Source organism: Rhinoderma darwinii, chromosome 3 (assembly GCF_050947455.1).
Source record: "Rhinoderma darwinii isolate aRhiDar2 chromosome 3, aRhiDar2.hap1, whole genome shotgun sequence".
NCBI classification, from domain to species: domain Eukaryota; kingdom Metazoa; phylum Chordata; class Amphibia; order Anura; family Rhinodermatidae; genus Rhinoderma; species Rhinoderma darwinii.
The window spans coordinates 146,927,662-146,940,372 of record NC_134689.1 but is presented as its reverse complement, the minus strand read 5'-3'; the positions used below and the strand labels follow the sequence as shown (position 1 = coordinate 146,940,372).

Sequence of the window (12,711 nt, the reverse complement as noted above, 5' to 3'; positions counted from 1 at the left end):
CTGCTCCCTTAGAACTTTGAGTCTTTCGCTGACGTCTTGTTCATTCACTGCTCATGTTTCCTTCCAACGTGCTGAATGTACAGAGCGTCATTACTGACGTCACGTATATGCTCAGACATACACAGAGCACGCGTGTGCATGGAGCAGGCTCTGTTTGCTCCACACGTGCTTAGTGCATTGCCTCAACTCCACCTGCGTGAGGATTCTTTCATCAAACAAGCCCGAGAGTTCACCATTGAGTTCAATATGGAAGGGAAAATCCACAACAAATGGCAAATGTTGCGTTTTTTGCTGCAAAAGAAATGTGAATCCACAGCAAAGAAAAACCTGAGGGAAAAACCTGTAGTAAAAACCTGGTCTGTATTAATTCGGCCTCCTGAGATGACATTTTGTCTCGTGTGACCGCTGTACCATGACATGGGACAAGACGTCAACCCAGGAGGCTAGATCAACAGAGACCTACAATGGGAGCAGGGACATGTTGCTATGGGAGTGCAAAGGGATATGAGTATGGTTTTTTTTCTAATCCCCTCTTGTACTCCACAGCGGCAAATCCGGCTGAAAATCTGCGCCATATCAAACGCGATTTGGTGCAACATTTCGACCGGAATTCCTTTCGGAATCTGGGTCGGATTTGCTGCAGCAAATTCAACATCTGTGAACATTACCTTGAGGTTACCCATGTGGGTATGTGGTGCAGTGAACATCCAGAACAGAATCAACATCCTGGGGATGCGAAAATCCACAGCATGTTCGGATTACCCGTGACAGTCTTCTGCTGCAGATTGCTGCAGATTTTCCTCCTGCAAAGCCATATGGGAGATTCGCAAAAATACGCTACGTGTGCAGGTGGCTACTGGGAAAATAAATCGTAGAAAAGTAGGGCGGAAAGTGTTCTGCGCACTTTCGATTCCGCAGCATGTCAATTTATGCTGCGTATTCTGTGCGGAAGTGCTGCGTGTTTGGGCCATAGACTTCAACGGGGAACATAAATTCAACACTAAAAGTCGCAAGTTGAGTTGTGTTGCGGTTTGTACATTATTCCACAGCGGAATCGCAGTAAAAACCGCAGAGAATTCACAGGTGCACATAAAGTTTGCTATGATCAATGCTTCACACTAAGGCCTTGTTCACAGAGTACAGATTCGATGCAGATTTTGCATGCATTTTTTTAAGCCAAAAGCAGAAATGGATCCAGTAGAGGAGACACTTTAAGGCCTTTTTATTTTTTTTACAACTTTCTTGTTTAGGTTCCGTTCCTGGCTTAAAAAATACATGAAAAATCAACATTGTGTGAACAAAGCCTAAGGCTGAATTCAGACGAATGTAGAGTACGTCCGTGTGATGGTCGTTAAAACAACGACCGCCACACGGACGCATGTATTTCATTGGGGCTGTCCTATTTTCTTCCGTTTTCATGGAACCCTCCATAGACTCAAGTCTTTGGGGATCCATGAAAACAGAACCTGCATGGGGGCACCTCGGACAAGAAAAACTACATGCGTTTTTTTTAAAAATTACGCAGCAGATTATCTGTTGCAGAAAATGTGCAGCGTATCCGGCCTGTGGGAACGTAACCTTAGCATTGCGGCCTCTACAGTATTAAAATACTGGAACTACTAAGCTGCCAGTAGCAAGTTGTATATTAACGGACAACATATTCTAATTGTTAGCAGAACTGTACACTGCAGCATTGTAAGGGTATGTGCACACGATAACGACCATTACGTCTGAAATTACGGAGCGGTTTTCAGGACAAAACAGCTCCTGCATTTCAGACGTAATTGCTCGTACTCATGTTTTGCGAGGCGTCAATTACGGACGTAATTTGGAGCTGTTCTTCATTGAATTCAATGAAAAACGGCTCAAATTACGTCCCAAGAAGTGTCCTGCACTTCTTTGCCGAGGCAGTCATTTTACACGTTGTCTTTTGACAGTGACACGTAAAATGAAAGGTCGTCGGCACAGTACGTCAGCAAACCCATTGAAAGCAATGGGCAGATGTTTGCCGACGTATTGAAGCCGTCTTTTCAGGCGTAATTTGAGGCGTAAACCGCCTCGTTTACGCCTGAAAATAGGTCGTGTGAACCCAGCCTTAGTGATGAGATGATTGAGTCCAAGAGAGAGAAAAAAAGCTGAACAAAATAACACAAGACCTAATTAGAAACCTGAGCCTTATTACATCATCAGTAACTGGGCAGCACAGAGCTCCCGGAACTACATTTCCCATGAGCCTCCTGGGCGCCGTCATGACGTATTCGGAAGCGGGCGTCGCGTTTTCACTTGTGCGTGACAGGAGGATCCGGCGGCACGCAGAGAGAGTCGAGGCTGCACTCACTATAAGACAGGATGACCGGGTTACCCCGCAGGATCGTTAAGGTAACACGTTGCTCAGCCATCTCGCCTTTCTGCCGAGGCTAACCACCTCATGTCAAAGGAGGAAGCCGGGAGTGATCCGCCCTCCGTTCTTCTCCAATATGGCAGCCGCCGGGTGGTGGAGAGGCCTGGTCTATGTCGTCCCAGGTGTCGGTGCATGAATGGGTTGCGGCCGCTTCGCACTATCATCCCGTGCTCCACCCCGGCTGTCTCAGTCTCTGTTAGTGCGCCTGTGGCCGGTTCATATTGACTTCACATTCATTGAATGGTCTATGAGGGCCACACCCACAGCCGCCAGTGGCAGCCCGCCCTCCAGCAGCATCGCGGGTACAGCCACTTACTGGTGTCGCATCGCTGAATGTGCGGTACTAAACCTGTCATACAGCGCTCTATCGCATACAACGAGGAAGGGACAGCTGCGACTTGTGTGCGGTACTGCATCCAACTTCTATCCGTGAAGAGCTGCTAATGTCGCACACATGTATGGAGGTGTTTCTGGAGCTATGCGACATAGTGATCCTGGGGCAGACCGTTTCCTCTCACTAATTCCATTGGACATTGTAGCCAACATGAATTGGCTGATAACAGGGAACACTAGATTGCAAGCTACTGCACACAGAAAATGTACACAATAGGTTTAGGTCCCATTTACAGCTGGTGGTGGAGCTGAGGTCTGCCCAGAAAATTGGGAAAAAACACGGAGGTTGTTTTTAAAAAATGCAGCCAATCCTATAAACCGCATAGTGTGAACGAGATTGTGTTCTCCAATTGGTATGGGGAAAAAAAGTGGCCATACATGTACTGCCTGGAAATCACCAGGTCTGAATAGGGCCTTATGGCCCATTTACACGTGCCAATTACAAGCGATCATCCAACAAATGAACAAACGCTCGTTCGTCGGCTGATCGCGGTTTTTTTGTGCAGCCTATAAAATCATCGTTGTCAGAAGCACGCGTCCCCGTGTAAATAGAAGATGTGCTGCCCACAATAACGCAAACTGTATGGGGGCCGAACGATCGTATTAACGATCATTCATCCCCATACAAAAAGCATTGGCTCATGGAAAGGGGCCTGTAAACGGGCGCTGTTATTGGCAGAGCTCTTCCCGTGTAAACCAGCCTGTAGTGTCCCTTTAAATGTTGTCATTAGCTCACCACATCTTTAATTATCGAGGTGATCATAAAGTAAAACCACAGTATGGACAGTGATGATAATGTGCAGTCCTAATGTCTCATTACTTCATTTTTATGGCTGGTTATTAGCAGCTCATTCATCCATCATGAAGTATAGACATGCGTGGCGCAGGGGTGTGATGATCTAAACAGATTGATTCATGTAAACACTTGTGTTGAGGGTAAGGCCCCAAAATTGTGCGGCCGTTACTGAATAACACCCTTCATGGCTGCTCGATTTTTCTGGTAAACAGCCATTTTACGCACTGCCGTTAACTAGCAATCTGAATAGGGTGCCGTCATGGCTATCGGCTGCATTGCAGTTGTGTTAATTCCAGCATCTCAAAGCCCCTAGCGTCACTGCCCATATATGGACAGTGACGTCAAGGGCTCCCTCTTGGAGTAGACTTCCAGACCGTTGCCTGGGATTCTTACAAAGCCTTGTTCGGGCCAGGATCAGTTTTTAACGGCCGGAACATGGATGGCTTTCTGAAAAAGGCTGTTAAAAACGGATCCATTGACCTCTGTGGGGTCTGTCGGGCCGTGAAAACCGCTGAAACTTAGATTTTTTTGATGGCCAGTGTTCACTGGGTGTTAAAAAAAACAAACAAAAAAGGCTGTGTGAATACACCCATAGAACTTCATTGTTCTGAATACGGCTGTGCGATGGCCATTAAAATAACAGCCGTCATGCAGCCATTTTTAACTGTTGTGTGACTATAGCCATAGGTGAAAAAAACAAAGGAGGGTGCAAACAATTTAGGGGTCCAGGTATACTGGTCACTTTTGTGGCTGACATTTTGGACTTGCTTTTTTTTTTTTTTTCGTAGCTTTAAAGATAATCCTCGTTCGCACACTTCTCTTCAGCCTGTGACGCACAACAGGCTTAAGTCCTCATACACATGGCTGTCTTCAGAATCCATGACACATAGTAGATGCTGCATTACGTAAGAATTCTTCCCTTTTTAAAGGGGTTTCCTTAGGATAGGTCATCCATACTAGATCGGTGGGGGTCCGAGTACCATCACCCCCATGATCAGCTGACTGAAGGGGCCATGGCAACAAACGCTACGGCCTCTTCATAGTTTACCAGGCACTGCGCCAAACACTCCCATAGCAGCAGCGCCTGGGATTGCAGATCGGTCCCATCAACTTGATGTGGATAGTTCATCAATATAAAAGTGCCAGAGAACCCCTTTAAATCATCGCTTTTGAAGGCACCATGTGGAGTGCGTGTGGATCCGTAGTACGGACCCATAGACTGTGCCGCTGTGTAGACTCCATGCACACTGCACTGCTATGTGCATGAGGCCTGACTGTCAGACATTTCTGTATACAGTAGTATTGGGGTGCAGTCACACGAGGCAGAAATTCATCTAAATGGGGATGGTTCTGCAGTAAGCACATGGATTCCTACAAGTTCCATTCCAATGAATGGAACTAATTTTCAGGCACTTTCTGCAACACAATCTGCCGAGTGTGAATCCACCCTAACACCTAGTGCATGAGAAGCCTGGAGTACAGGTCTATGAGACTATTTCTTGTGGCCTGGTTTGTATACCAATGAGGAAGCCATGGCAGTGAATTCTAGGGAAGTGAATGTGTAGCATTTACCGGAATAGCCTTTGTACGCAGGATTAATACAGGGATTTCCTTTTTATTTTAGGAAGATTGTGACACTTTGTGTTCCATAGGATTAGACCGTAGCTGCCTAATTGTCAGGGTTGAAAAGTGCAGGTTTACATGTTGTGCTGCCAGTCAGTCTGATCACGCCGATTATTACATTAGACAGACTGGATTGGCTCTAAAGAATAGCCCAAGACCCGCGAGCGCGGAGCCGAGTGCCAGCAATTCATCTAATCTGCTTTCACTGCGTTACATAGTGAAAGCAAAGATTGCAGCTACTGTAGGTGCCAGCAGTGTGGTGCCCATGGGAGGTTGGTCATGGGGTGACGATGACACTGACCGGATCACATCCTCTTTTAGAGACTGTTTCCAAGGAAAGGATTTCTCATAGATCACTTCCATGTCCAGCGCTATCTTGGCTACTTTTATAGGAAAATCCTTAGTATTTTTTTGAAGATAATCTGTGGCAGAAACTCTGTTTTCTGTCATGGATTAAGATGTGGATCTGCACGCGGATTAGTTATTCAGTGGAGCTGATCAGCAACTTTTTAGAGTTGAATCCGTGGCAATATTGAACACGCTGCAGATTTTAACCCCTTCCCGACATTTGTCGTAAGTATATGTCATGGAAAGCCAGTGCTTCCCGCAAAATGTTGTATACTTACGACAAATGGATGGCATCGGCTCAGAAGATGAGTCGGTGCCATCATCCCCGGATATCAGCTGTATCTTACAGCTGACATCCTGCTGTAATGGCGGGGACCGAAGTTAGCTTCGATCCCCGCCATTAACCGCTTAAATGCAGCAGTCAAAAGCAATCGCTGCATTTAAGGGGTTTGCAGCTCATCGACACCCCAGCAATGAAATCGCCGGGGTGTCGGTGGCTGCAATGGCAACCGGAGGCCTAATACTGGTGTGACTAGCACGGGAAACTTCCAGCTCCCGTCCGGAGACGGGGCCTGAAAATCTTCCGTAGCCGCCGGCAAGATGGCGCCGGCTCAGGAGATGAGTCGGCGTCATCCGCGGTGGATATCGGCTGTATGTTACAGCTGACATCCACCTGTAACGCCAGGAATCGGAGCTAGCTCCGATCCCTGCCATTAACCCCTCAGATGCAGCGATCGGATGTGATCGCTGCATCTTTGTGGTTGTTAGCAGATCGCCAGCTGTGCCCTGCAATCGCACGACTGCCGACTGCTATTATGACAACAGGAGACCTACGTTATTCCACGTGGTAAACAGTGTAAAAAATTATGCCAGAATTTCTGGTTTTTAGTCACTTTGCCCTACAAAAATTTAAATAAATAGTGATCAAAAAGTCACATGTATCCAAAAATGGTGCCTATAAAAACTATAGCTTTTCTCGCAAAAAAACAAGCCCCATACAGCTCCGTTGACGAAAAGATTAAAAAGTTATGGTTCTCAAAACTTGGCGACAGAAAAAATACATTCTCTTACAAAAGTAATTTTATTGTGCAAAAAGTTGTAAACCATAAAAAAGTGCTATAAATTAGGCAACGCCTGAATCGTACTGACCCGCAGAATAAAGTTCACATGTAATTTATAACGCATGGTGAACGCTGTATAAAAAAAACCCTAAGGCTGGGTTCACACGACCTATTTTCAGACGTAAACGAGGCGTATTATGCCTCGTTTTACGTCTGAAAATAGGGCTACAATACGTCGGCAAACATCTGCCCATTCATTTGAATGGTTTTGCCGACGTACTGTGCAGACGACCTGTCATTTACGCGTCGTCGTTTCACAGCTGTCAAACGACGACACGTAAAATTACAGCCTCGTCAAAAGAAGTGCAGAACACTTCTTTGGACGTTTTTGGAGCTGTTTTCTCATAGACTCCAATGAAAACAGATAGACTCCAATGAAAACAGATCCAAAAACGGACGCGAAAAACGCGAGTTGCTCAAAAAACGTCTGAAAATCAGGGGCTGTTTTCCCTTGAAAACAGCTCTGTATTTTCAGACGTTTTTGGTCACTACGTGTGCACATACCCTAAAAAGACTATGCCAGAATTGCTGTTTTTTGGTCACCTTGCCTCTCAAAAAATAGGATAAACAGTGATCAAAAAGTAGCATGTACCTCAAAATGGTACCAATAATAACTACAGCTCGTCCCGCAAAAAAACAGCCCTCATACCACTACGTCTATGAAAAAATAAAATTAGTTAAGGCTTCCATAAGTCAGGAAATAAAAAATATGCAGTTGTGCCGGCCCGAGGGGAACATTTGTTCTGTTTCAAGGGGAGATTTATCGGGGCCCTAAAATTAGGGAACCAGGAAGGGGAGGTGGGCCCAAACATACCTGCTAGAAGCGAGGGTGCCCGTATTATACCAGGACAACAATTTCCCAGCAAAATTCCCCACACTGCAAAGGTGTGAAGTGTGGACCAGAAGGGGGATAAGTAAAGACACCATTTATCAGTGCGACACCGGCCTGTGCAGAAATAATTGCTTCACAGCGTAACATACATCTATGGATTATTTTATAGTTTACCCCATTATTATACCCCCTGACTATGCCCCTGATATACTCTGCCCATCTTACATATGCCCCACATTATAAACAGAAACACCAGTAATACTCAAACAAAACTACTACCAAGCAAAATCTACGCTTCAAAAGCCAAATGGCGCTCCCACCCATCTGAGCCCTACAGTCTGGCCAAACAGCAGTTTACTTCCACATATTTGGCACTGCCATACCTGGGAGAACCCTTTTAACAATTTTTGGCATGTGGCCTAAGCTGGGTACGACCTATTTGCCACTGATTGGCATATCCGGGGAAAAATGTTAATTTTTTTCTTTGCGCCATCCGCAGCGCATTCATTTATGGAAAAGACCTGTGGGGTGAAAATGCACACTACACCCTTGAATAAATTCCTTGAGGGGTGTAGTTTCTAAAATGGGATCACTTCTGGGGGGTTTCTTTTATTATTTCCCATCTGAGCCTCTGCAATTGTGAACCAATTCTGTGTAAATCGCCAAATTAGGCCTCAATTTTACATGATACTCTCTCACTCCTGAGCCCTGCCAAATGTCCAGGCAAAAGATTAAGGTCACATGTAGGATGATTCTAAAACCGGGACACACCGCATAATAATTAGAGAGCTGTCTTATGGTGACACAAGCTGAGCACCACATATTGGCATATCTATGGAAAAATGCAATTTTCACTCTGCAATATCGAGTGCACACTAATTTATGCAAAACACCTGCAGGGTTAACATGCTGACTACACCCCTAGGGGAATACCTTGAGGGGTGTAGTTTCCAAAATGGGGTCACTTTTGGGGGGTTTCCACAGTTTTGGTCCCACAGGGGCTTTGAAAATGCTACATAGCAACCAGAAACCAATCCAGCAAAATCTGTACTCCGAAAGCCAAATGGCGCTCCTTCCCTTCTGAGCCCTGCCGTGTGCCTAAAAACTAGTTTATAACCACATATGGGGAATTGCCATACCCGGGAGAAATTGCTTAACAAATGTTGGGGTTCTTTTTTTGCTTTATTTTTTGGAGAAAACGAAAAATTTTGCGCTAAAGCTACGTCTTATTGGAAAAAAAATAATTTTATTTTCGCTGCCCAATTCAAATAAAATCTACGAAACACCTGTGGGGTCAAAATGTTCACTACACCCCTAGATTAATTCCTCAAGGGGTGTAGTATCACAAATGGAGTCCCTTTTGGGTAGTTTCCACTGTACTGGTACCTTAGGGGCTTTGCAAAAGCGACATGGTGTCAAGAAACAAATCCAGCAAAATCTGTACTCCAAAAGCCAAATGTCGCTCCTTCTCTTCTGATCCTTGCCATGTGCCCTAACGGCAGTTTATGACCACATGTGGGGTATTGCCGTACTCCAGAGAAGTTGCTTTACAAATGTTGGGGTTCTTTTTTTCATTTATTTGATGAGAAAATGAAACCTTTTGAGCTAAAGCTACATCTTATTGAAGAAAAGGGATTGTTTTTATTTTCACTGCCCAATTCTAATAAATTCTATGAAACATCTTTGGGGTCAAAATTATCACTACACCCATAGATAAATTCCTCAAGGGGTATAGTTTCCTAAATGGAGTCAGTTTTTGGGCGTTTTCACTGTTTTGATCCCTCAGGTGCTTTGCATATGCGACATGGCCTCCGCAAACCATTCCTGCTAAATTTGATCTCCAAAAGCCAAATGGCACTCTTTCCCTTCTAAGCCCTGCCGTGTGTCCAAACAGATGTTTATTACCACATATGGGGTATTGTTTTACTCGGGAGAAATTGCGTTACAAATGTTGCAGTGCTTTTTCTCCTTTAGTCCTTGTGGAAATGAGGAAAAAATTAGCTAAACCTACATTTTCTTTGGAACAATGTAGATTTTCATTTTCACAGCCTACTTCCAATAATTTCTGCAAAAAACCTGCGTCGTTAAAATGCTAACAATACCCCTAGATAATTTCCTCAAGGGGTGTAGTTTGCAAAATGGGGCCACTTGTGGGGGGTTTCCATTGTTTTGGTCCCTCAGGGGCTTTGCATATGTGACATGGCCTCCACAAACCATTCCTGCTAAATTTGATCTCCAAAAGCCAAATGGTGCTCTTTCCCTTCTAAGCCCTGCCGTGTGTCCAAACAGCCGTTTATGACCACATGTGGGGTATTGTTTTACTCGGGAGAAAGTGCTTTCCAAATTTCGCGGTGCTTTTTCTCCTTTATTCCTTGTGGAAATTTGCTTCTTTGAAAGAATGTAGATTTTCATTTTCACGGCCTACTTCCAATAATTTCTGCAATAAACCTGTAGGGTCAAAATGCTCACTATACCCCTAGATAATGTCCTTAAGGGGTGTAGTTTCCCAAATGGGGTCACTTTTGGGGGATTTCCACAGTTTTGGCACCGCAAGAGCCCTTCAAACCCGACATGGTGCCTAAAATATATTCTAATAAAAAGGAGGTGCACCTTTGATTCTGAGGCCGGTGCTTCAGTACATTACCACACTAGGACCACATTTAGGATATTTCCTAAAACTGCAGAACCTGGGCAATAAATATTGCGTTCCATTTCTCTGGTAAAACTTTGTGATACCAAAAAAATTGATTAAAAATTAATTTCTGCAACAACAAAAAATGAAATTTGTAAATTTCACCTCTACATTGCTTTAATTCCTGTGAAACGTCTAAAGGGTTGAGAAATTTTCTAAATGCTGTTTTGAATATTTTGAGGGGTGAAGTTTTTAAAATGGGGTGACTTTTTGGAGGTTTCTAATTTATAAGGCCTTCAAAGCCACTTCACAACTGAACTGGCCCCTGTAAAAATAGCCTTTTGAAATTTTATTGTAAATGTGAGAAATTGCTGCTAAAATTCGAAGTCTTGTAACGTCCTAGAAAAATAAAAAGATGTTAAAAAAACAATCTAAAGTAGACATATTGGGGATGTTAATTAGCGACTATTTTGTGTGGTATAATTGCTTGTCTTACAAGCAGATACATTTAAATTGAGTAAAATGCAAATTTTTGCAATTTTTCGCTAAATTTTTTTTCGCTAAATTTAAATACTGAATGTATCGAGCAAATTTTGTTAGTAACATAAAGTCCAATGTGTCACGAGAAAACAATCTCCGAATCGCTTGGATAGGTTAAAGCATTCCAAAGTTATTACCACATAAATTTAAGCATGTCAGATTTGAAAAATAAGGCTCTGTCAGGAAGGTCAAGAGTGGCTAAAAAACCGTGGTGCGTTTATTCCACTCAGATCTTTTTCCCAGAGCATGTGAATGGGACATATACACAGTTAGGTCACATTATTATGACGACTAGCTAATATCCAGAGTAACCGCCGTGTGCAGCATGGACAGCAGCTAGACGGGCTGAGGGTCACTCAATAAGGTGCTGGTAGGTTGTCTCAGGTATCTGGAGCCACGCTGGATGCAGTGGATCCCATGTTTTCTGGAGGATGCGTGGGGGAGGATCCATAGAGCGAACAAGACGATTGAGGCGGTCCCACAGATGCTCAATTGGGTTCAAGTCTGGCGAATTAGGGGGCCAGGGAAGTACTTGGAGTCTTGGTCGTGCTCTTCTAACCACTGTCGGACATTTCTAGTCGTGTGACATGTCAGATTGTCTTGCTACAAGATTCCATCTGCCCCAGGGAAGACAAACCTCATGTATGGGTGGACGTGATCTGCATCGATGGATTCATACCCAAATCGGTTCAGAGTGCCTTCCACATGGATGAGTGGGCCCAGAGAATGCCATGAAAAAATTCCCCAGACCATAACGCTACTGACACCAGCTTGTGTTCTTCCAGCAATGGTTGCAGGCTATTTTTTCTCTGTATCTTGCCTGACACACCAACGTCCATCCCTTTGATGACGCAGAAAACATGACTCATCAGAGAAGGCAACCATTTGCCAATCAACGGTGGTCCAATTCTGATACTGCCGTGCTCCACTGTAGCGTGTCGTTCAGCCCTCGCGCACCTTCGTATCTGACGCTCACATCAATGGCACGTGTTGCTCTGCAGTTTCCATGTCTGTTATTCCAAATGGTGCCATTTGTCCACTCACGATATGTTTTCACCACCTCCGCATGCGAACCGTTCACAAACCGTGCTGTTTGGGAAATACTGCCACCCTTGGCCCGAAAGCCACTAATCATCCCTTTTTGCAACTCTGATAAATTGCCCCTTTTACCTATGACCACAACGAGTGATATGTGTTCAGACAGCCTATCGTACACCTGCTATACCCACCAAGCCAGCCCACGACACATCACTTCCTTCATGGGCGACGTCAAAAGTAGGAAGTGGTCATATTCATGTAACTCGACTGGTTAATACCCCATTCACGTGTATTGCTGGCGGAATACTAGCAGATTCTGTCAGGAGTTAGGTGTGGAATCTTCTCCTAAATCCTTACTGAAAGGGAACAGTGGAGTGGCTGATGCTGTCATTGTCCAAAGCTCCTGGAATCTGGTTACCTTGGTCAAGCTGTAAAATTCAGGGATTACACAGGTATGTTAATGCTTGTAATTTATAAATGTAAATACATTTGTAATATACTTACTTTTTCCCAAGTGACCCCATTTCCAGATCCCGCTGTGGGGTACTTGACGGGTGACGTCACTCTTTTCTCTAGCCACTGTGTTGATCTTCATTTCTTTTCCAGGTATACGACACATCATTTCTGACTTGCTGTGTATGGGCTGTTCTATTGTAACGTGCATGCGTGGCCCCTGCTGTTATCTCGAACAGCAATGACAGCGCATGCGCGTTACGGGCTGCGCAGCAGAACAGCCCATACACGGCATGTTACAAGTGACGTGTCGTATACCCGGCAAAGAATTGAAGATCAACACAGCGGCCAGTGCAGAGAGTGACGTCTCCCATCAAGTACCCCATGGCAGGATCTGGAAACGGGGCCACTTTGGAAAATATAAGTATATTACAAATGTATTTACATTTATATATTACAAGCATTAACAGTCATTTAATCTAGGACAACCCCTTTAAATTTTTCCTGAAACAGACAAACTGCCCATTGCCATTG

General features: G+C 44.5%; 1 protein-coding gene across 2 annotated transcripts in view; it reads left to right on the top strand.

The window, feature by feature from the left end:
• Positions 1-2,266: 2,266 nt before the first annotated feature.
• UBE2N (ubiquitin conjugating enzyme E2 N) overlaps positions 2,267-12,711 on the top strand; it is a 31,051-nt gene continuing 20,606 nt past the window's right edge. Inside the window, exon 1 of one of the 2 annotated variants that reach the window (XM_075856833.1) lies at positions 2,267-2,379. In XM_075856833.1, the coding sequence (XP_075712948.1) occupies positions 2,350-2,379 (30 nt within the window). In that variant the 5' untranslated portion in view covers positions 2,267-2,349. The remainder of the gene's footprint in view (positions 2,380-12,711) is intronic. The other variant, XM_075856834.1, reaches the window with a different exon arrangement.